Below are 25,497 nucleotides of genomic sequence, written 5' to 3' on the forward strand. Positions count from 1 at the left end.
TAGAAGAATTGCTCGTTTCACCCTAGTTCAGACAATCAATGAAAACTTTTGCAACATATCATATCAGATCGGCTTCTAAGTGGCCAGCAAAGAATCACGCAGTAAGATTAAAGGAAAACGAAGAACATCTAGAAGTTTAATAATCCTAAATCTATCGATTCATAAACAAAGACACATGAAATTCCCTTTGAACAATCCCTTTAAACCCAACTGAGTAACTACTCAAACATATTGTAACAAAGCATCATAAACGAAATTGAAAGTGCAGGAAACTAAAGAAAAGAAGAAAGAAAAACAAAGAACGGAGAAGCAGATGGAGGCGCGATGTCTTCCTCCAGCGGCGGCTCCTCCTTCAAGCGGCGGCCTCTCTAGGGTTTTTGAAGCACCCACACGAATTCTCTCTCTATTTTTACCTTATGTCGTCTCCACACCTTTAGGAATGACCTAAAGGGGGTATTTATAGCTTCTGGGGTGGTTCTGGACACTTAAGGCTTCAAAAAAAACGAAAAGAATTGATCTGGGCTTTAATTAAGTCGTCTGGAAAGAGAACGACCAAGTTCTGCGGTCGCGGTGGGTCTACCCGCGGGAAAATGGGTGTTTGCCGCGGTCCCGGCACTTGCTCTCTTCCGGAACTGCATTTTCTGTCATTCTTGCATCGGGAGTATCTGAAGATCTAACCGTTGGATTGTCTCCAAACCAAGTGCATTAGAAAGCTGGTTAGCTCCTCTATGTTGTCTCAAATTTTGGGGGTGATCAGACGGTGAGAAGATCTTCATCGCTTGTCATACTTCTGACGGTCTGCATTTATCCAAAATTGCTCATTTGTTCCAAATTGCATATCTTTTGCCCAAGTTTCCTGTAAAGTCTTTTGAAACTCCAAAAAATTGAAAACACTTTAAAAACCATTGAAAACAGAGTTAAAATACCTGCATAAGACATAATTATGATCCATAAAAGTGGTCAAAATACGGTGTTATCAAAGATCTCATCCCATACAGATGTCCTCTGGAGAATACCCAATTCCTTGTGCACCCAATTTAAGAGGAGGAAATCAAGTCTGTTCTCTTCACTATGCCATCGAACAAGACCTGGGGACCTGATGGATTCACAGCAGAATTTTATATTGCAGCCTGGTCGATCATCTCAGCAGACTTTGTAGTTGCAGTGCAATACTATTTCATTTATGGGTTCATGCCAAATGGAGTTAATGCTACAATGCTATGTCTGGCGCCAAAAACGACTGATGCTCGAACCATCTGAGATTACCGTCTTATTTCTTGTTGTAACTTGATCTACAAAGTCATTTCCAATATTATTGCCAATAGACTCAAGACTATTCTTCCTGAGGGTATGGTTCCAAACCTAAGTGCGTTTATTAAGGGTTGGTTGCTGCTTGAGAATGTGCTCCTTGCTACTGAGCTGACTAAGGATTACCATACAGACTCGATCACAGCTTGTTGTGCGCTTAAGCTGAACATTGATAAAGCTTTCAATACAGTACGATGGGATTTTATTATCCACACTCTTCGAGCCATGGGTCTTCAGAATATCTTTATTATGTGGGTGGAGAATTGTATTTCTACGGCCGCTTTTTCGGTTATGGTTAATGGAGAACTTGAGGGTTTTTTCAGTAGCTCCCGTGGATTGAGACAAGGATGCTTCTTATCCCCTTATTTGTTTGTCATCGCAATCAATGTCTTATCTCTATTGCTCAATAAGGCTGCTCGAGAGGGTAAGATTGGTTTTCACCCCCACTGCCGTGAACTCTAGCTAACGCACTTGAGTTTCGCAGATGATATGCTTGTTTTCATGGACGAATCAGCTGGGTCTCTCAGAGGAATGATTGAGATTCTGAACATGTTTAAGGAAGAATCAGGGCTGGCAATTAATGTTGCGAAGTCATCTCTATTTGTTGCGGGGAAAACATCCTCAGCGCTGATTCAAACAGCAACTGACTTGGGGTTCCTGCTGCAGCAGCTTCCTATCCGTTATTCGGGGCTCCCTTTGACCACCAAGAGTATGGACTAGATTGGACTATGAACCCTTGATAGACAAGATCAGAAAGCGTATGATCACTTGGTCAAGTGCTTCACTCTCATTCGCTGGCCACTTTCAGCTCATTCACATTGTCTTTACAAGCATTACAAACTTTAGGTGTGCTGCATTTCGTCTCTTGCAACGCTGTCTTGATACAATTGAAAGTGCGCTGCATTCTTATGGTCGGGATCCCCTCATATCACCACCAAAGCAAAAGTTGCATGGGCTGATGTCTGTAGACCAAAGCAAGAAGGTGGATTGGGTATTCGTAGACTGAAAGACTCGTCTCGTGTTTTCTCATTGAAGTTGATTTGGATGTTATTTGCGAATACAGGCTCTCTATGGGTGGCTTGGACTAGACAGTATCTCCTTCGTCATTCCTCTTTCTGGGATGATTGTGAGGGTACTCGAGGTTCTTGGATTTGGAGAAAACTTCTAAAGCTTCGACTTCTCATTGCACAATATATTCGTCATCAGATCGGGAACGGGAATTCTACTTCTTTCTGGTTTGATGATTGTCTGAGCATGGGGAGACTTATTGATATAACTGGGGAGTCTGGAACTCGCACTTTGGGAATTCCCCTTCAAGCTCCGGTATCTGCAGCTGCGACTAATGGGATCTAGACCATTCATCGATGTCGTGCGCAGAACCTCCAGCAGCTAGTGACATGCATTCGATCATCTCCAGCCCCGTCATCCCTAGCTGTCCAGACACTGTTCTATGGCGTCATGGATATACAGAATTTAAAAATCATTTCTCATCTAGAGCCACTTGGGAGCAAATCCGTGAGCACTGTCCAGCAGTCTGGTGGAGTAAGTTGGTGTGGTTCTCGCAAAAAATACCTCGTCAGGCATTTATAACGTGGCTGGCATTCCTTGACAAGCTCGCCACAGGAAATTGTATAGCTCAGTGGGGACAAGCTCAATCATGTCTGCTTTGTGGTGAAATCAACAAGACAAGAGATCATTTGTTTTTTGCGTGCCCCTACACCTTCACAGTCTGGAATTGGCTCACCTCTGATCTTCTCCAAAATCGCACAGATCCGGGTGATTACCACTCGCTCCATCTCTCAGATTTGGAGAAATCATCCTGACTCAATCCTTGCACGGTTGGTGTTTCAAGCTACACTAGACAATGTCTGGCGTGAGCGAAACTAAAGACGTCATCAACGACCTCCTCGTACTGCTCTAATTTTCAGTATTGCTAAAGACATCAGTTACCGCTTGAACTCACTGCCCTCAGCACCAGACGAAGAAAACTCAGCCTTATTGACCCGATGGAACATTGTTCGCAGTTATCCTCTTCAATGAAGGCAACCCAGTCGAACTTTAGTTTATAGTTTTTCATTCTCAAATTTTATTCCTCTGTTCTATGTCTGTGCGCTATTTTATGCCCAGACAACCACTCTGTAAATACCTTTTTTTTTTTGCTTAATTTATATCACATTTCAGCAAAAAAAAAAAAAAATACTATTCTAAATTATTGAATACTTAAACAATGATATTTAATCCAGCGAATTTTCTTACCAAAAGCATCTTGAACATGCTGGTGCGTCGCTTCCCTTGATATATATTTGACTGGCTACATTTGATATACAGTAAAATCTCTATAAATTAATACTCGATAAATTAATAATCACTATAAACTAATAAATTTTGTTGGTCTTAAGTCGAGCTAATGTAAAAATCCATCAAATTCGATAAGATAATAAGATAATAATTTTTTTTGAAACCCTTATATAAATTTATGGTCCCAACAAAAACATAAATTAATAATGATATAAATTTATGCAATTATATATAGATACAATATTCTAAAATATGACTAATGTGTTTATTTTTACTTAAATTTGAAATCTCATTGGTTCTTATCTCTCTAATTATTATATCAGTAGCTTTTATTGCTCTTTTACTATATACATTCAATATTTATGATGATTTTTTGACGTGATAATTGATTTTCTTACCTTTAAATGTTTTTAAATGTATTGTAGTGTATCTTCAATTTTATCATCAGTAATATTGATAGCAGCCATGATTTTTTTATAAATTTTAAATTTATGAACATGTATATTTTTACATGGACAATCCAATATGGTGTTAAAAACTATTTTATTGTGATAGTTATGATTCTTAATCATAATTTATATAATGAGATTTGTTAAAATTTCAAAATATAACATTAATACAAAGAAAGTTTTAGAAAATTATATGCGAAAAGTAAATTTTCTCTATAAATTAATAATTATTAATTTATAGTTAAATTAATATCACGATAAACTAATAAATTATTATGGTCCCAACATTATTAATTTATAGAGGTTTTACTGTAATTGAATTAAGTTTGATCTGGTATACCCAATGTTTTAAAATGTATTTCAGGCAGCCGCTTAGGCGATGCGTATTTATAAACCATGGTGATTATCTCCTATGAGTTGGCAATAAGCATTATTGTTATTAAGCGATTTTCGTGGTCTTATTGAAGGTTCAACAAAATCATTAATTAGTAACATTTACTTTTATTTTGGCTGGTGTAGTTTTTGAAATTTGAAGTACATATCATCATATTTATAAGTTTTAATTTCATAAATACATGGTTATAATATTTATAGGTTGTTTGTATAAATAGAAAAAAATGTTTTATCTAATTTTCATTTTTTTCCAATTATTACATCACATGTCTAGTTAGAGAAATGGTCCACGAACCATGCTCGACCGGCTCAGTATGATTGATTTGGAAAAAAAAACAAAAAATCATCGTTCGAGCTTTTTTGTAAGACTATCCGCCCGGATCCGAATATCCGAACTGGAACCGAACCGAAATGGAGGTACCGAATCCGAACCGAAATTTTTAAAAATATCCGATGGATCTTAAACTCTTATACCCGAAAAACCGGAACCGAACTAGTACCGAACCGAAAACCGATTGGGTACCCAAATTATCCAAAGTATAATTATATATCCTTCTAAATATTAGTTTTTTTTTTGATATTTTTGATATTTGGTATATCTTTCTGGTTTTACAGATATATTTTCTTTATTTTTGGGACTTTTGGGTATATTTTTAAGTTTTGTTATATATATTTTTGAATTTTTGTTATTAAAAAAATGTGAGTCGATTAAAAATTTGAGGCAAAAGATCCGGATCCAATTATCCGAACCGGAACCGAACCGAAATAAAGGTATCGAACCCGAACCGAAATTTATAAAAATACCTGATGGATCCTAATTTCCTCTACCCAAAATATCCAGAACCGATTGGTTCTGAACAGAAACCGAACAGAATATCCGAATGCTCAGGCCTACAAGTAGCAGTCATTGTAAAAACTAATTAGGGTTTACACAATTTTTAGGCAGTTTAAATGTTTACAATATAAATCAATATATCAAACATTGGGTATACCAAACAATAATTTTCCAAGATATGATTAATAATAATATAGAAATGTTGATGTGCAGTCCAAAAAAAAAAAATGTTGATGCGTTGCTTCCCTACTTGTTCCGTTTAAAAAATAATAAGTTTGATTTGGTACACCATATACCAAACAACCACATGGCATAATTAATAATAGTTACGATGCCCACGATGCCCACAAAAGCCTGTCCGATAAATTATATAGAAGAGAGTCCAAGTGAAATTACTTTCCTCAACGATGGCGTATAACGTGATCAAGATCTCTCGAGTCGGCCCTGCAACAGATCTGGTCGACCCGCTCATTCTCCCACTCACTTTCTTCGATTTAGTGTGGCTAAAAGACATTCCTACGAACCGAATCATCTTCTACAAACTCACTGAGTCATCTCCCGACTCCTTCTACTCCGTGATCCTCCCCAAGCTCGAGCGTTCCCTTTCCCTTGTCCTCGCACACTTTCTCCCTCTCTCCGGTCACCTCAAGTGGAACCCACAAGATCCTAAGCCGCACATCGTCATCTTACCGCAAGACACTGTCTCTCTCACAGTGGCCGAGACGGACGCCGATTTCTCTCATGTTTCCGGCAAAGGGCTCCGTCACCAGCCTGAGTTACGCGCTCTAGCGCCGGAGTTACTGGTATCTTCTGACTCACCCTCTATTCTTGCTCTGAAGATCACTTTGTTCCCGAAACAAGGCTTTTGCATCGGAATCACAATCCACCATGCTGCCCTGGACGGCAACACAGTGGTAAAATTTATAAAATCTTGGGCTCACTTCTGTAAATACGGAACAATGCCCCAAGATTTGCAGCTACCAATGCTTTTAGATCGTACAGTCATCAATCTTCCAGCGGAACTCGAATCGAAGATCTTCCAACTCTCACAGTACAATGCCAACGAAAGAACTTTAAAGCTTTCTCCCACCAAAGAGATTGACGAAGATGTCGTTAGGATCACGCTCGAGCTGACTCAGGAAAACGTGAAGAAACTCGTAGAGCGAGCCAAGAGCGGGTCAACTCGATCCGATCTCCACTTGTCAACTTTCGTAGTCACCTACGCCTATGTATTGACCTGTATGGTGAAGGCACGTGGAGTTGACGAAGATCAACCAGTTCCATTTACTTACGTTGCTGATTTCAGAGAACGGTTAGACCCGCCGGTTCCTGTGACCTACTTTGGGAACTGTGCGTTACCTATCAATTTTTCTGGAGACAAAGCGAAGACGTTCTTGGGACAAGATGGATTCGTCAATGGTGTCAAGATTCTCGGAGATTCTGTTAGAGCACTGAGTTTGGGAGGAGCTGAGTCAATATGGGAGTTGTATGAGGAAGGATTAAAGAAGATGGAGCAAGGTATACAGAAGCTGTCGGTTGCTGGGTCTAACAAGTTTGGGATATACGGGTCGGATTTTGGGTGGGGAAGACCCGTTAGTACTGAGAATATATCTAACAGCTTAAACCTTCTGTTCTCTATGTCGGAGAGGAGGGATGAGACCGGTGGTGTGGAGATTGGGATTTGTTTGAAGAAGTGTGGGATGGATGTTTTTATTTCTGTGTTTCAAAATGGATTGTAAACTAAAAAAAAAATGGAATGATTAAAGGGGTTTTTGCTAAAAAATAACTTAAAATTTGACATTCAATACAAAAATAAACCCCCGAAAAAAACATTTGGCAAAAATAACTTGAAAGGTTAGTAAAAAGACCAAGATTACACTAAACAAAAACGGATGTCTTAATTACCGTTTACATCCTGACGAAATCTACTAAAGAGTGAATGCTTCATTCAAACGAAATGAAGTCTATTATGTAATTAAATCAGAAATTTTAATTTAAAATTAAAAAAAAAAATTATTTTGGTATCAAAATTACATTTATAAGCATATGTACAAAAATTATATTTTTATATTGATAAATAAAAATTTATGTTTTAAAATTATGAAGAAGAAAATCTATTTTTTTTAGGTTTTAAAATTAGTAAACTTCTATATTGAAGTGTGTTAAACCGAATAAATTAACTTAACCGAATAAATATTTATTTTAACTAGGAAAATCAAAAATAAGTATTTAACTGATACATAAACCAATATTAAACCAACAATTTTGAACCAGAATTGTTATTCTAACCAAAATTGTACCTCTCTATATAAAGGAAGAACCCACGATTTGTAACCTTAATTTTGTATAAAAAAAAACTTAAATCTCTCTCTAAACGGCGCTTCTCTAAAACGGTGTTTCTCCTGAGCTCACGCGACGTCTTCTCCAATGCTGATTCACGGTGGGACGAACCAACCGGTGAAGCTGTTGACGAAGTCATCTTCCTTAGCCGCCACACCGCCGCCTCGAATCACCCTGCTCTCACTATGAATCCGATTGGTATGCCAAAAATCCAAACTTTCTATCTGGGTTTTCTTCTTTTTCGGTTTCTGAAGGAAGTTTGTTGATGGTTGAAGGAGAGCTTCACTTAAAAGGAAAATTGCCGCCGCAATGAGGACGGCCAGGGTGGGCGGCGTTGGTAAACCCTAGGATTGGTTCATGGCTGCGTCTTTTGAAGAAAATCAGAATCTGATTAAAATGTAGTATGCGAAGTATGTATTGAGCTGGATTCCTTTAGATTTACAGAGAAATTTTGGTTGATGATTAAAGGTGAAAAGTCTATGTACCTGACTTTGTATCTGACCATAGTGGCCTGAATCTTTGGAGGATCTAGTTTGATTAAAGATTATATATATGCTACCTTTAATAGTCCTTCTGTATTTTGAAGATCTTGAGGTTTTACGTGTTATACTGTATTATACTGTATCTGATATTTTTATTTAATTTGGCATTTCCAGACTATTTACGAAGAGTATCTATGAAGGAAAATTAGGAGTTGGTGGACACGTAAAAAAACTTCAATTTTGATTTTCGTTAATCCAAATTTTGTCTTACTTCGTTGATGCTAATTTAATAAACTTAAGTAGCTGCTTGAGATTAATGAGAGTGCTAAAATGATTCTCTTGTCGATGGGTTACTGCAGTGTTTACTTTACATAATTGCTAAAAACGGAAGAAAAAGTGTTGTTTAGATAAGTAGGGGTTATTATAGTGGCAATCATGATTGGTTTTCAAACAAATCACTGTTGGTGGGTTTTATTGATGATATAATTATGTTTATTGATGAAATGAAACATGCGGATCGATGCAGGAATGAAGCTGAAGCCAAACCCCATCTGAGACCGAACCAGAGCAAGAAACCAAACCAGAACCAAGCCAGACCAAACCAGAGAAAAACAAGAGGAAATCTTTGTACCAGAAGGAAGCTTCAAGCCTGGACCTGATGTTAGTGATGACTAGCTTGTGAAGAAAATATAGTTTTGAATCATTTGTAATGGTCATAAAGTGTAATGGTCATCATAGTTTTATGGTCATTATAACGATCATGAACTCGTATATAGTTTAAGTCTAATGGTGATATACTATGTTATACAGATTTCTTGTTATTCTTGTTATAGTCATTAAGCAAAACAAAACTCAGGTCAGGCAGCAAAACAAAAATCAGTCACAATTCAAACAAAAAAAAAACAATTAAAATGATACACAATTCAAACTTAACTCAGGTCAGACATCCAAACACGTTTGTGAAGCAATAAACAAAAATATAGGTACATGCTAAAAGCTTAAAACCATCTTTTCATAGACTTCAACAATTATAAGGTAAAATAGTAATAGATGATACGGTTGGAAATTTTTGTAAGTTAAATAGAATAAAAAAATTAAACTATAATTATAATACATAAACATATTAAACTCATAAGTAATTTTGTAAAAAAAACATAAAAAATCACATTATCAAACGTAATTATAAAGCACAACGTATCAAACACATAAATATCAAAAAAAAATTTACACAGGAGACTTCGTTAGAAGACTTCTTTTGAAGATTTCGTTAGAAGACTTCTTTTGAAGACATCGTTAGAAGACTTCTTTTGAAGACTTCGTTAGAAGACTTCTTTTGAAGACTTCGTTAGAAGACTTCTTTTGAAGACTTTGTAGACTCCAAATGAAGTCTACTTTTACAAGTTAACTAGCTTATAAATCAAAAATTCTGATTCCGCAATAAATATCAAATGAAATGAAATGAAATTCACTGGGTAGTTCAATCACTTGCTAACAAGCATTTCTAAACCAAAAAATTGAAAAAATACTTTATAATTGTGCCTAAAATGCGTTTTTTAAAAAAATACAAATAGTAGACTTCTACAACAGACTTCAAACGTAAACTGGAGGAAGAAGTCTACTTTTTCCTATGGAAGTCTGCAAAAGAAGTCTACTTAAAAACATGTTATTTTTGCAATTGACCAAACCGTTGAATTTTCCTTCAGTAGACTTCAAAAGTAGACTTCCGACCAAAAATGTTATTTTAGCATTTGACCGAGCCATTGACTAGCAAAGTAGACTTCTATTGTAGACTTCAAGTAAGAGTAGACTTCTCTGACAGTCTACTTTTGAAGTTTACTTTTTCAATAGAAGTCTACATAAAAATTTAGGTTATTTTTGCAATTGACTCTCTTTAGTAGACTTCACAGAGAAGTCTACTAAAAAAAGGATTCCTTCTAAGTTTGACCAGAAAACAGAAGTAGACTTCCGCAAGAAGTCTACCGTTTTTAAACTTCTTTCTGAAGTCTACTGGAGTTTTCCAGAATTTTCTGTATTTTTTATTTTTTAAAAAAATTTAGTCAAACACTAAAATGACCTATACGTTTTTGGTCAAACAACAAAAGTAACTTAAAAGTAGACTTCTTGTGCAGACGTAAATAGTAGAATTTAGAAAGAAGTCTATATTAAAAATTCAAAATACGGTCAACTACAAAAATAACCTCTTCTCTTTCGTAGACTTCTTATGCCTTCAAACGAAGTCTACTAGGTTTTTTTTTGTTTTCAAAGGATATCGAGTAGACTTCTCGTGCAGTTTAATGAAGTCTACTTTTAAGAAGTCAATTGCAAAAATAACCTTATGTTGACTAGTAGACTTCATTTGAAGTCTACTTTCGCGATACAGATATAGATATTACCAAAATTGAAGTGTATCATTACCTATATCGGTTTTGAGTTTGTTTTTAGGTCTCTCATGCACCCAAAACTCTGAATTTGACCAAAAAAAACAACCCATGTCTTGATTAAGCTGAAATCACCAAAAATGCATAACCTTTGACATTGTAACTCAGCCCAAAAATTTTAGAGAAGAAATTAGGAAAGAATATAGAAGGTTATGAGTGTATGAGCTCTCATATTAACTTATTACAGCTTTAAAATTGGTTGAGAAGCATTTATTCTGTTTTTGGGGTTGTTCATGGTGGTTAAAGGTATTGAAGAAGATGACATTATTGCAATTAAAAAGGTTTTAGGAGGTCCAAGGAGACTTTAGCCAATATTTAAAAAAATCGAAATAATGGGTTTATAATGACATTTTCGTTAATATCTTGAGTGAGAATGATAGAATTGTGACAAAATGGCAAAAATTGGAGAGAAAAAAAAAGAAAGGTTAGTTTGGTGTTTGACTTTTATTTTCAGGTTAAATCTGAAACTCTCCCATGATTAAAAGGCCATAATTTTTTTTTATTTCTGTGTTTTATTAGACTAATAACTCATGGGATGCGTAATTTACTAGGTAACGGATTGATAATTTGATTAGATTTTTTTTTCTTTAGGTAAATTTTAAGATTCATACCAATTTTCTGTTTACATTGTTGCAGAGCAATTTATTACAAGTAATAAGAGAAGAAAGATAGAATAAGCAATTTTCTATTTTCCTGATAAGATTTGATGTTATTGAACTACATGTGATTCATGAGGTAGTCAGGATGTTAAGTGCCCTTGTCGCCATATACAATACTTAAAGAAGCAAGAAGGTTATTGGAAGAAGGTTGTGGTAGGTGAAGATTTGTCGCTAAGGAGTAATCAAATGGAATTTTTTAATCTCTACTGTCGATCTCGTCGTCTATTTTTTTTTAAAAAAATTGATTAGTGATTCACCAAATCCAAGCATATGGCTTACCTATGATCAAAGAGTCCTAAGCAATACAAAAATGGGGCCTTTATTTATATAATCTTCGATAATCATATTATTATGAACTAATAGACATCTATACTATTAAAAGGGAAGCACTTTTTATGTCTAAACAAAATTTTCTTAGTTTTCTACTATTTGTTTTTGGATAACTCCTTACTATATATGTTGCCAAATATAAATTTTTATTTGATTTATCTGTTTTATTTATTTCCAAAATAATATATTTGAATTTTATCTTTAGAATTAATTTCGAATTTTTTAAATATTAATTTAATTAGTTTAGATTTTCTTAGATATAATTGGGATTAATTCTCAAAATTATAAAATCAGTTGTTATTATTTTTATAAAATAATATTAAAATATTTATTTATTTTATATTTAAATATATAAATTTAAATAATATTCTCATAATGATAAAGATAAAGACAATCAATTATTTTAAAAAACTTAATATTTAAAATTGAAAAATATATTATATGATAATATGAATAAATGGGGTAAAATTATGTTTTTGTATTCATATTTTTTGGATTAATTATATTTTTATAATTGTGATCAAATTTTCAGAAAAATTAAATTTTAAAATAAATTTTATCTAAACATAAAAATAAATTTGTATCATTTATTAAAAAAAATATTATATCTATAAAAACATAAATTACACTATTAAATGAGATTAAAAAAAAATTCTCGTGCGGACGCACGAAATAAAATCTAGTATTAAATTATAAAAGAAGAAAAAATAAGTTTCAAACATATTTTTATATACATTAACCAACTAAATTTGTAAGAATAGGCTCCGGAAGCATTTTTATGTGGATACAATATAAACAATGATTATTATTAGACTAATAATTTGCCAATGCGTAATTTACTAGGAAACAATAAAAAATAATTTTATTTGATATTATTAGACTACATATGATTCATGTGGTAGTTAGGAGTTAACGTTATTTGTCGCCACTTAAAATAGTTAAATTAGCAAAAAGGTTAGTGGAAGAAGGTTGTGGTAGGTGAAGATTTGTTGCTGGAGAAAATCAAATGGGATTTTTTTATCCAAAAATGGGATTTGGTCAAACACAAATAGTTTTAATGACAAATAGTTTTAAGATATGGCATGACCTCAGCTAACATGTCTTCTTGGATTTTGAACATTTGATGGATAGGTCTGGTCTTGCACAGATCCTGGATAGTTGCTTTGATTTATCCATGAATTCCATCCAAAACTTTTTTTGCTTGCAGAGTTTGTCTAGTGTTTGGAAGACATATTGCTGTATTTGGCCAATGGAAATATATTCCACTGTCTGGGCTTGATCTCTGATGTATAGCTTTGTTTGTTGACTGAGGTAGTCATCAATCGAAGAGAGATGCATTTGCTTAAGGCTTGGATTGTTGAGACCATTAAGAGCGTAATAACGTCGCGTCTGTCGCTCAAAATGCTTAGCTAGGTCTCTTTTCTTCAATGAGCAGCATTTCGCAGTAAAGAATTCTTCTTGAAGCTGTTCTTTCAAATGTGTGGGTGTACCGATAAATTCTCTATGAATTTCTCCGAGAAGTAGCGGTATTGTCGTTTGATAGACTTGCTGCTGTCTGTATTCACCAAGTGAATTCCACCATTCTTTGAGTGCTCCAGATAGTCGGGTCGTAAACTGCTGAATCACAAGCTCTAAGGGAGACGTGATTGCTTCAGAATTCATCCATGCATGAAATTCATCGAGACGATCATTCCATTTTTCGAAAGGAATGTCATCAAACGTGAAGACCATGACTTTAGAGGCAAATGGTCTTGTTGGTATTTCTTGCTGCCTGGGAGGCCTGTACTCCATATCTTCATCGCTTGAATAGATTTCATGAATATCAGGTTCTTGTTTTGGAGTCTATGTTTCGCCTCTTTCGTTGCCTATGGCAAATTGGTTTGGGAGAGATTCTTCATCCGAAGCTGATTCGGAACTGTTAGAATTAGTCTCCGAATGATGACCGATATTTGCAATTGGAGTTGCAATTTGTTGAGAAGGCTGTGTATGCGGCATCTCCGTGGCTGTTTGAGCAGTAGAAGTCTGTCTAATAGTATCCAACAGACTAGCCATAGAGAATTCAATTATACCAATTTCTTTTCCTTCTCTTTTTGAATCTTCCACTGATTCATGGCTTGACGAAGAAGTAAGTGTTGGTCGTTTGGTAGGATTGACCATAAACTCGGAATCCTTCTGTCGTCTTGGTTTTGATTTTGACACCTTTGGCTTGCTAGCTGAGGTCATGCCATATCTTGACGTAAAGGCTTCGTCAGATGATAAGAATCCGGGGGCCGGTGTTCTTGGTCTTTGATTTGTATAGCCGGAGAGAAATCCTGGGGAGTAGGTGCCTTGGTACATAGGCATTCCACCGAAAGGATTGGAATAAGAACTCGCAGAATTCTGATTGTAAATCATACTCTCGAGGCTTCTTTGAAGATCTTTTAGCTGGGCTTTGAGACTGGCTGTCTCTGCTTCTTTATGACGGAATTGTGCTGTATTGACCATCATGTTTTGTGCCATAGCCATCATTTCTTGATGAAGATTGTTAAGCCGGCCATGGATCTCTGTTATTGAGCTCTGAAGGCTAGTTTGCCTTTTGATGTAAAATTCCGTCAGCTGATCAACCTTGTAATTTATTGTTTTGAGGAGTTGATTTCGAGCGATGGCATTCTCAGTTTGCCAGTTGAGGACCTTTTCTCCTTGGCTTAGTTGATCTGGTCCAGAAGAGTTGATTGCTCGAGTGAGTATCTTTGGGCTATGTGCGATGTTGTCCTTGGTAAAGTCGCTTGAAGGAGGGAAGTCTTCGTTGTTGATCATCATGATTTGATTTTCATCTTTCTTTTCCGAATATTGGACTATAAAGTCGTATCGCCCGTTTCCTTCACCGAGAGGACCGACGGTGGGATCTCCTTCTAAATATCTTTTGTAGAGCGGATCCTTCTTCTTTCTTCTCCTTGTGCGAATCTCGTTATCAGATTCGTACATGGCTTCTTCACATGCTGAGCAGGAACAGATATCGAAATATTGATGTCCATCTTCATCTTTGAAAGGATATAGTACCGATCCGTTTTGTCCAAAAGAGATTGGTTTAGGATTTTGTTCTTTTGCTGGACTATAGAATTCGCGTTCGTCAATTTGAATAGCAAATTGAGTGAACAGTTGTTTGCGGAATGACGATGATCTTGGTTTTTCGAACTTGATTTCGGTTTTACCATCATTTCGTGAGTGAAAGCTGACTTCAGAGGATTGAATCGGTGTTTGAACCGCTTGGTGCAGCTTCTCGTAGCTGGTGATCCATGATTCTGGTAGTCGGCGGAGCAGCTCTTCGCGAGATATTTGACGAGGGATCTGGATGGAGTTTGGTGCTTGAGATGCTGAAGTGACTTCTAGGTAAAGTGCTTCATCAGAAGAGGGTAGTACAAGATCTAAGGCATGATCTTGGATTCGATAGACTATCTGATGATGAAGGGTCGCCACGACACTTTTCTCTTGCATAGGAGCTCCGGTGAGCTGAAGTTGGACCTTGAGTGTCTTCAGAAGATTTGGATCTTGTAGCGAGACATTAAAGTTTGGAAACAGTGTCACGAATACTGTTCCGGTGTTTAATGTTGTTTGGACTGTTCCGATGCAAGCTTGTTGGTAGGATTTCAGTCTTGAATCGACCAAGGCGAGTCTTGCTACAACAGGTAGACCTTTTCAAGCATGTAGGGTCAAACCGATCCGGACTACACCAAAGTGTAAGTGAGTATATCCTTGTTGTTGCCATAACCTAGGAAGGTTCTCCGGTATGTTGAGCGAGATGAATTGTTCTTCTTCGGTTGCTGGGACTTGACAGGATGAGAATTTGCTGGACTGGACATATTCCATGACTTTTCGATTGGAGGATGGCTTGATAAGTTCTCGAACACCTTTAACCGAGAAAGCACTGGGCTTTTTGGCAAAGTATTCATATGGATTAACAAGAGGGAGTGTGGTTTCAGGTAGCTGATCTCCAGGGATGTATTCAATTTCGTAGAGAGAATTGATACTAGATGAGGAAGAACGGCTTTTTGATTTTGGTAAAGTGGAAATTGAAAACGGAGAATCGATGGTTGGAGGATTTGGATTTGAAATTGACATGAGTAAGGGATCGTTTTCCAGAACATTCACAACAATCATTCATAAACAATGATTCATTCAATCATAACATGAGTCGAGGCTCTGATACCATAATACACTAGACGAGGTTCGCGGAATGTCGTATTGACTAAGCTAAGGCTCGGGGAATGTCGTATTGACTAAGTCGGTTTAACAGACGAGGGTCAGTTCCAAGTAAAGGGAGCTTAACGGGCACTTCCGGCCTCTGAGTGCTCAACCACTGTTAGGAATTCTCAACCCACGACTGTCTTTTGACCTTCGTATTGACAGACCACAAGACTTGACCATCGTATTGACAGACCACTAGACTCAACTAGAGAAGAGGAGCAGATCGCAACTCATGAATGAAAGAAAGAAACCAAGGCTTATGAAGATGTCGAGAAGTCTGGAAAACTAGAGAGTATTTAGAAACTCATTCTAGAGAGAGAATTCTAGAGAGAAGTTTTATTAGAAATTCTGAGGTCTTGGTTTTGCAATTGGAGTTTTCCAATTGTCATTGTCTATATCATTGGTGTCACAAAATTTTGTATATTTATTATAATGATATTTTTTTAATGTAAATTTATTGATCTTCAAAAAAAATTATAAAACTATGCTTAAATTGAGAAATGAAAAACTAAAAATGAATAAATAATTAGGAATATTAAAATTGGTCGTGATGTCGTGATTGGAACCAATGTTGAAGGATATTTTTCAGTTTGGACGAGTCATGATAACGAATAAATCTCACCCTTTTTGAACCGTCCAGTTAATGAATCGAATAATATGGTTAAACTGATTGGAGATATACTCGTGACGCTTCACGTTTCACTCATTCTAGATATGGAAGGCTACCTAATGGAGACTGAAGGCAAAAGTGTAGTAGTAATATTCTACATTAGAAGTGGGACTTTAAATCATATATTAAAATATAAATCAATCTATTCATATATAGCTAATTATTTCCACTGTTGTCAAAAAAAAAGCTAACTATTTCCACATTATTGGAAGAAATTTTAAGTAATATCTTTTATTATTATTTTACAACCTTTGTGTCATGTGTGATTTACAATTGTGTCATGCTGAGGTTTGAGTTTTTTAGAGTTATATTAAAAATGGTCTCTAATTACTATAATAATTACAATTCTACCATTTTAAACCATAACAACCATTGACAATATTTTATCTTATATTTTAAGATATTATCATATACTACTATGTTTATATATTTTCATAATTCACAAATTTAATATATATGCATAATATAAAATATAATGATATTATAACTATATTTTGAGGCATGTTATCGTTGTCATAGATGTATTTTTAATTATATAATGATATTACAACTATTTATTAATATATTATGTATGTATTTTAATAATGTAATATATATATAACATATTTTTATGTGTGTTTTACAATATTGGTGGGAAGGTTAATTTTTATAATTCGCGTTTTCATTTACTATTTGTTTGAATATTGTTTAGCTTTTTAAATAAACACGAACATTTGATTTTTTTTTTGAACTAGATGGCTTTAATCAAATATCTACGTTACAAGGATGGTTTCAGTTTCTCTTTGATCCTGATATTCCAGAAACAAAAGCTTTCATATCAATGTAAGCATAATTATTAAGAAAGTATCTATGTACTATTTTTTTAGACAACCTTTTTAGCGTATGTATAATGAAATATTTTATCATTTGCAGGATTCCATTCAAACGAGGCTACCGAAATCCTACAAATTATTCTAAAGATGGATATCTTATTATATTCAGCCAAGTTAATTTTTCTTTGCTTTGTTTTAATAATTTTATGAAGAGGCCATCCTCATATGCTGATATTTATCAGTTCATGTTATTACTTAAAAGTTATGGTTTAGTTGCTTTATTTCTTTATCTATTTTTCATAACTATTATATAATTTATACTCATATCTAATTAATGTTTTAAATATAATCTTTCTCGGAAACAAATCTATTAAAAAAAATCTTACTCCGCGCAGGCTGCGGGTTATAAAATATATGATCCACTCATAACTAATAGGTTTTGAGTTGGAAGCATATATACTTTAACATGGTATCAAACCTCGATCTACAATTTTCAACATGATCCATAGTCGATCTGATCCAAAATTTGTCACATAGATTTATGTCGCCCTGGACATAAAATCCAACCCGGAAGGATCCGAACCGACCCAAACCAAAAAATATAGTTCGGTTTGGATTTGGTTCTTCGATATAACCTGAATGGTTCCTTTTTAAATTTGATTCGGGTTTCGATTTGGTTCAGATTTTACCCGAGAACCATTAGAGTCCCCAAATAATCCAAACCAAATTTGGTTCTATTCATGGTTTAATGTTTATTTTGACATAATCACAAACTTTTTGAGAGAAACTAATAAAATTTACCTGTTAAAAGAAAAAAAAAGATAGAAAAAAACAAAAAAGCCCTAAATCCAAATATCATCGTTGCCGACAAAAAAAAAAGAAAATCTTAAGGAGCGAAAAAAAAAATCCTATGGCGACTTTTCAGGCGATTTTTCTACAGTTTCTTTTCCGATTGATTTCAACCACTCTGTTGGTGGTTTTCTCGATTCCCGCCGATAAGATAGGACCTACTTCTCCACTCTCTTGTCTGGCGACGGTTAATTCCACTTGGGAAGACACGATCTCAAGTAAGAAGCAGTTCCCACCCATTTCGGTGATGTCCAGAGAACATAAAAGCAGAAATCGAGAGTGGAATTTTACACAACTCCTCTTGCAATTTCCCGCACATACTCACTTTCCATTGAGATTCTATTCTCTATTACAAAAAATGGCGGATAATCTACGACGAGCGGTCCAAGATCTAGATCTGGGTGTGGAAGACGAGCCTTTCGCCTTGCCCGCCGATGTCCTGCATCAAGCTGCTTACGAAAACCGTTTTGTTCTTTGGGGTCGTGCAACCAATCCACGACGCCAAAACATACGCTCCATCATCGCCAACATGCCCAGAATTTGGAGTCTTGAAGGTCTGATCTTTGGGCGAATCATTGAAGGGAATCGGTTCCAGTCCATATTCCCTTCTGAAGAAACAATGGAGAATGTTCTGAGAAGAGGCCCGTGGGCATTTGCAGACAGAATGATTGTCCTCCAGCGCTGGGCACCTTTTGTGGATGTTGCGAGTTTGGATTTTATCCCATTTTGGATTCAAATTCGTGGAATTCCATTCCAGTTTGCCACACAAGATGTAATTGCTCACATCGGACGTTCTTTCGGAATGTTGATGGAAGTAGATTACAATCAAGAAGCTGTAGCACGAAGAGAGTACGCACGAGTACGAGTCAACTGGGATATCACTCGCCCCCTGCGATTCCAAAGACACTTCCAGTTCTCACAAGGAGTCAACACTCTGCTTCGCTTCCGTTACGAGAGACTAAGAGGGTTTTGCGAAGTATGTGGTATGTTGACTCACGACTCTGGCAATTGTTTGATTCATAATGGTGGTGGGGTGCTTGTTTCGGATGATGATGATGATGATGATGATGACGGTCCTGGAAATGCACCACGAAGACACCAAGGTGTTCAAAATGGAGGTGATGTTGATCATTCTGATGGCGATGGTGACGAAGAGGAACCTCATCAAGCCAATGAACACAATGGTGGTATTCAGATCCGGGAGATCAATGATGAAGAAGTTGAAGCCATTCTGCGTGAAGGTGCCCAAAACCAGAATCTTCAAAATGGAGATCATGAAGCTATTGGTGAAGCAGGGTTTCTCAACGATGATTTTGAAGAGGAATTGGGAATGAGTTCTGAAGATGATCAAGATAATGGTGATAATGCAGGCCTTGTTTCAGAAATTGCAGGTTCTGAAGACAATATTCAGATGCCTGAGAGAAACTTGACTCCCCGCGGAGCTATAACATTGGAGCAGGACGTGGTTCAAGGAAACATTGGTTCAGAACATTCAAACCTTTCTGATCTGCAAACTGAGCACACCATGACATCTTACCTGGGGAAACGTAAGCACTCTGACTCTGATGATGAGAAGTTTGTTTACAAAATGCATTCTCGTGAGCAGGGTGAAAGCAGTGGTCAAATGGAGGAATCATCTCCTCCCAAAGTGTTGATAGGCGCGGTGGGCCCAGAACCACCTCTTCCACCATGAGGACAGCCTGTTGGAACTGTCGAGGGATTGGCATTGACCTCACAGTTCGACGCCTTAAGGAGATTAACCGCAAGTATCTCCCGGACATCATATGCCTGTCTGAAACCAAGCAGAAGGATGATTACATCCGTGATTTAGGTGCTCAGTTAGGATTTCTTCATTATGTTACTGTTCCACCGATTGGTTTAAGTGGTGGATTAGCTGTATTTTGGAAGATGCCAGTAGATCTAGTTGTTTTATTTAAATCCCCTAATCTTGTTGATTGTGAGATATCTATTAATGGAATCAAGTTTTTTTATTCCTTTGTGTATGGTAATCCCAATCCAAAACTCAGAAACCATTTATGGGAAAAACTTGAAAGATTGGGAACTAACAGAAGGGGAAAACCTTGGTTTCTCTTAGGGGATTTTAATGAAATACTAGATCATAATGAAAAACTTGGAGGAAGAACACGTCCTGACAACTCATTTAGAGACTTTCGGCGACTTGTCAGAACCTGTGAGTTTACAGATCTGAAATCAAGTGGTGATCGATTTAGTTGGGCTGGAGAGAGAGGAAAACATCATGTTACATGTTGTCTTGATCGTAACATGGCTAATAATGAGTGGCATTCGCAATTTCCATCATCGGAAACAGTCTTTTTGGAGTTTGCGGAGTCAGATCACAGACCCCTAATCACCTTTATCTCTGAAATGGAAGAAGAAAAACGTGGTAGCTTTAGATATGATAGCCGTCTAACTCACAAGGATGGATTCAAAGCAATGGCTTTACAAGGATGGAGAGGTCAAGGTGAAATGGGAAGAACAAGCGTCCCATTAACTAAACGATTGCTAGGATGCAGGAAAAAAATATCAAGCTGGAAACGTATGCATAGAATAAATGCAGAGGAAAGGATAAGCATTATTCGGAGCAAACTTGACAAAGGTATCGCCAACGGCTCCATATCTCCACCTGAAAGATTAAAACTTCGTGAAGAGCTTAATCAAGCTTACATTGACGAAGAGATTTTTTGGAAGCAAAAGAGCAGAATACAATGGTTAAATGAAGGTGATCGTAATACTCGCTATTTCCATAACATCACTAAAGCCAAAAGATCTCGGAGCCGAATTTCCTCCATCCTTGATTCTGACAGTATACTACACAGAGGAAACTCTGAGATAAGCCTGGTGGCATTAGATTACTTCAAGGATCTCTTTACATCAACGAGGGGAAATGAGCATTTGTATGACGAAGTGTTTTTTGACTTCCAAAGCAAAGTAACATCTTCTATGAATGATGATCTAACACGTGAAGTGACAGAAGATGAGATTAAGAAGGCTGTTTTTGATATTGGTCCACATCGGGCACCAGGCCCTGACGGCTTTACAGGGGATTTCTTCCAAAAATTTTGGGATGAGATTAAAAAGGATATTCTTCAAGAAGTTAAAAGCTTCTTTGATTTCGGAACTTTGGATCCTGCACACAACCACACGAACCTCTGCCTAATACCAAAAGTTCATCCACCTACAGTGATGTCAGAATTCAGACCTATTGCACTATGTAATGTGTCTTATAAGATCATCTCCAAGATCTTAGTCAACAGGCTTAAACATCATCTCTCTGGCATAATATCAGAAAATCAAGCAGCATTCATACCTGGTCGGATGATAACGGATAATATTATCATTGCGCATGAGGTTTTCCATAGCCTGAAGTCAAGAAAGCGACAAGCAAAGAGTTATATGGCCCTCAAAACAGACATCAGTAAGGCCTATGATAAACTAGAATGGCGTTTTCTAGAGGAAACAATGAAACACATGGGCTTCTCGACTCGATGGATCCAATGGATTATGAAATGCGTTTCGTCTGTTAGTTTTTCAGTCCTCATTAATGGCCAAGCTTATGGACATATCACACCAGAAAGAGGTATACGACAGGGGGACCCTCTCTCCCCATATCTTTTTATTTTGTGTGCTGAAGTTCTTTCCCACATGATGAATAGAGCCACTCAAACTAGAAGATTGCAGGGTATTAAAATCAGCATTCAAGGACCATCGATAAGCCATTTGCTTTTTGCTGATGATTCTCTTTTCTTCACCTTGGCGAATGCTCGTTCATGTAAGGCAATCCAGAAGATTCTCAGCATTTACGAAGCAATCTCTGGCCAGTCTGTTAATCTGCGAAAATCCTCATTAACCTTTGGGGCCAGAGTTCAGGAAACAACCCGTAGGAAAATGAGGAACATCTTAGGCATTTTTAATGAAGGAGGAGGCGGCAAATATTTAGGATTACCAGAGCAATTTGGAAGCAAGAAATCAGAGATGTTTAAATACATCATTGACAAGGTCCAAGAACGTACACAAGGATGGAGTAAAGGCTTTCTATCACAAGGCGGTAAAGAAGTTCTTCTAAAGTCTATAGCTCTCGCCATGCCGATCTTCTCTATGAATGTCTTTAAGTTACCGAAAGCTATTTGTGATGAGATTACCACGACTATAGCAAGATTTTGGTGGAGCCCTGGTAATAATGCTAAAGGCATGCACTGGTTAGCTTGGAAACGAATGAGCCTCCCAAAAAGAGAAGGTGGAATGGGATTTAGAGATTTGGAGAGTTTTAATACAGCCCTGCTCAGCAAACAAATCTGGCGAATTATGCATCATCCAAATTGCTTGATGGCCAAGGTTCTACGGGGAAGGTACTTCCCACAATCTAATGTATTGAACGCTTCTATGGGAAAACAGAGCTCATATGGTTGGAAATCACTATTACATGGAAGAGATCTCTTGAAAAAGGGTCTTTGTTATGTCATTGGTAATGAGACAATCATTAATACGTGGACAGACCCATGGATCCCATCTCATCCCCCGAGACCACCTCGACCAAGACACACCACAAATGAGGCACAACGAGTCAATCTCCTCATTAATCAACATGGTACTTGTTGGAATGAAGCCATGGTTAGGGAATATATCCATCCAGATGATGTTGATCAAGTACTATCAATCAAATTATGCCCCAAAGCTACAGTAGATCTGCTTGGATGGCACTACAATAAGAATGGGATCTACTCTGTTAAATCGGGTTACTGGTTATTAACCCACCTCCCAGGAAACGACTTCATTGCGCCACCGAATGGTAATCAACGTCTGAAACAGCATATTTGGAAACTGAAAACAGCTCCTAAGCTAAAACATTTCTTATGGAAAATAGATGCTGAAATACTACCATCAGGAGAGCTACTAAGAAGAAGACATATAAGTCAACAATCTATTTGTCGAAGATGTTGTAAAGCAGAGGAATCTACAAAACACATTCTTTTTGATTGTGATTATGCTCAAGCGACTTGGAGGGCATCAGGCATTCCAAACCCGATTCTATTTGATACACAAGCAAGCCTTGATGACAAATTGATCGCTTGTCTGTCCAGCAACACAACCTCTCTTCTCAGACAATATCATCAGCTACCTTTGTGGATCTTATGGCGACTTTGGAAAAGCAGAAATACTCTTCTCTTTCAAAAAAAACATCTACCCTGGGGAAGAAATTTGGAATACGCAAGGAAGGATGCAATGGAATGGATGAATACAGAAGACTATGTAAACCTTTATGCTGGTGTAAACAACACAGGTTCTTGTTCAAAGTTTAACCACACGTTGTGGCAAGTCCCTCAAAAAGACTGGATCAAATGCAACTATGATGGTTCTTTTCTTAATACAAGCACTGCAGCAAAGTCTGGATGGATCATTCGTGATGACAAAGGAAGGTATATGGGTGCAGCTCAAGTAAGAGGTCGAATCGTCTTAAGTGCGTTAGAAGCAGAACTTCAATCTCTTATTACGGCTATGCAAGGCTGTTGGAGTAGAGGCTTACGAAGGGTTGAATTTGAAGGGGATAACAAAACAGTTTTTGAACTTCTTAGTGGATTGCAACAGAACTTTCATCTATATAATTGGATCAGGGAGGCACGATGGTGGATATCACGATTTGATGACGTCAAGTTCAATTGGGTGCCGCGAAGATTCAACAAACCAGCTGATATTTTGGCAAAACATCCTCTTACTCCATTACAGAATTATGTGTTCTATTTCTATGTTCCACATATTATTACAAATGAATTACATTCAGACTTTGTACCTATCCTTCATTAATAAAAGTTTTTAGGCGAAAAAAAAAAAAAAAAAAAAAGAAAATCTTATCGTCTTCCTCATGTATCATATCTCTAACATCTAAATCCATGGATCCTTATCTCTTTGTACCCAATGATCCTCACCATCCTCTCGTTCACCGCCCTTCCACCTTTCACCAACTCCAACCCCTTCACCGCTGCCCAACACCCATTCTTCATCTGTGCTAACTCTTCCACCACCGTGCTGTGCCGCCGCGACAAGTTCTTTCGACCACCGTGCTGTGCCGCCGCAACAAGTTCTTTCGACCACCGCTGCAACAAGTTCTCATCTTTTAACCACCCTCCTTACTCCGACGTAATGAGCGCCGTTCTTAACAATTTCAACATTTTGATTTCGCTAGGGTTTCAAATTTTAGAGACTGAATTTGGGTTTTTCAGGTCTCTAATTCAGGTTTTCGGGTAAAATCATACCCGAAATTTTTTTTTTTGTTTTACATCGGTTCTATTTTAAAATCATGGACCATAAAAAGACCCGAACCGAACCGAACCATAATTTTCTCGAAACCCAAATGGGTCCAATTCTTCCCTACCCAAAAAGTCCGAACCAATCCGAACCACGGACCTGAATGCCCAGGGCTAGATTTATGCTTTAATATACCAAAATCATTGGCCATAGAGCCATTATCTCAAATAGACGTATTTGGAAATAATATATCATACTGAAAGTTATAATGAATCTTATATAATATAGAAACGATATGAGTCAATTCATTCATAACTATTTGGTTGTGTTGGAAACTCATGTACTTTTAACATGGTATCAGAATCTAATCCATATTGTGCAACTTGATCCATAATCGATCTAATCCAATGTGTTCACACTAGATAAAGTGGCAGACCAGTCATGATCAGCCAGAATCACAAGTAAATTGTCACTCATATCTATCCAAAGTGTTGTGTAAAGACATGCAAGGAAGACATGGTCCCGGAGTTTCATCTATGCAAGAAAAAAGACATTTCCGATTTATTGAGATTTCCCATAATTGACCTACACCACTATATAAACACAAGAGCAGACACAAAATTATTAAGCCACCACAGCTACACAACACAAGCAATCTCTTAGTTTTGTTTAGATCTCTTATGTTTTATATTTGGTAATATAAGGGGGAAGATCTCGCCTTTTGTATTGCATTAGAAGTTTCTTGAACCTTTTTCTATTAATCTTATTGAATATGAGTTTATCTGCTTTTGCTTTGGTTTTTATATCCATGTGAATATGTGATAGTATATAACTTGTTGGAACAAGGTATTTTTAAGGAGGATTACATGGCTCGATAAATAAGTTAGGAGATTAGATTGGCGTTTTTGATGAACATAATTTTTCATCTTATTCTTTTATTTTAATGCATGTTACTTCTTTGATAATTTATTAACTGATTTTAGACCATCATTTCTTGCATTCTACTTGACTAATTAATTGGAAAACTTAATTGAGATGGGCTTAATGTATGAGTTGTTAAGGATAGTATGAGTGGTGTAAAGGAGAAAGTCTGAGGAAATCCGGTATGTGCGATAAAACAAGGGTTTGTCGGGGAATATAAGTTTTGTC

The 25,497-nt window shown here is 36.7% G+C and overlaps 1 protein-coding gene and 1 long non-coding RNA gene across 2 annotated transcripts; both read left to right on the forward strand.

Moving 5' to 3' along the window:
• Positions 1-5,683: 5,683 nt before the first annotated feature.
• LOC18022248 (BAHD acyltransferase At3g29680) lies at positions 5,684-7,046 on the forward strand. The gene has a single exon (XM_006405129.2). The coding sequence runs from the start codon at positions 5,691-5,693 to the stop codon at positions 7,020-7,022; it is 1,332 nt and encodes a 443-aa protein (XP_006405192.1). The 5' UTR covers positions 5,684-5,690; the 3' UTR covers positions 7,023-7,046.
• A 575-nt stretch (positions 7,047-7,621) lies between these two features.
• Positions 7,622-8,192, forward strand: LOC112088202. The gene is made up of 2 exons (XR_002900383.1): positions 7,622-7,821; positions 7,899-8,192. It is a non-coding gene; the product is annotated as an uncharacterized LOC112088202 (long non-coding RNA).
• Positions 8,193-25,497: the final 17,305 nt, after the last annotated feature.

Source organism: Eutrema salsugineum, unplaced genomic scaffold (assembly GCF_000478725.1).
Source record: "Eutrema salsugineum unplaced genomic scaffold, Eutsalg1_0 scaffold_15, whole genome shotgun sequence".
Taxonomy (NCBI): Eukaryota; Viridiplantae; Streptophyta; class Magnoliopsida; order Brassicales; family Brassicaceae; genus Eutrema; species Eutrema salsugineum.

What these genes read in the sequence shown, in the direction of transcription:
- LOC18022248 (XM_006405129.2), top strand. Translation starts at nt 5,691, where the DNA reads ATGGCGTATAACGTGATCAAGATCTCTCGAGTCGGCCCTGCAACAGAT.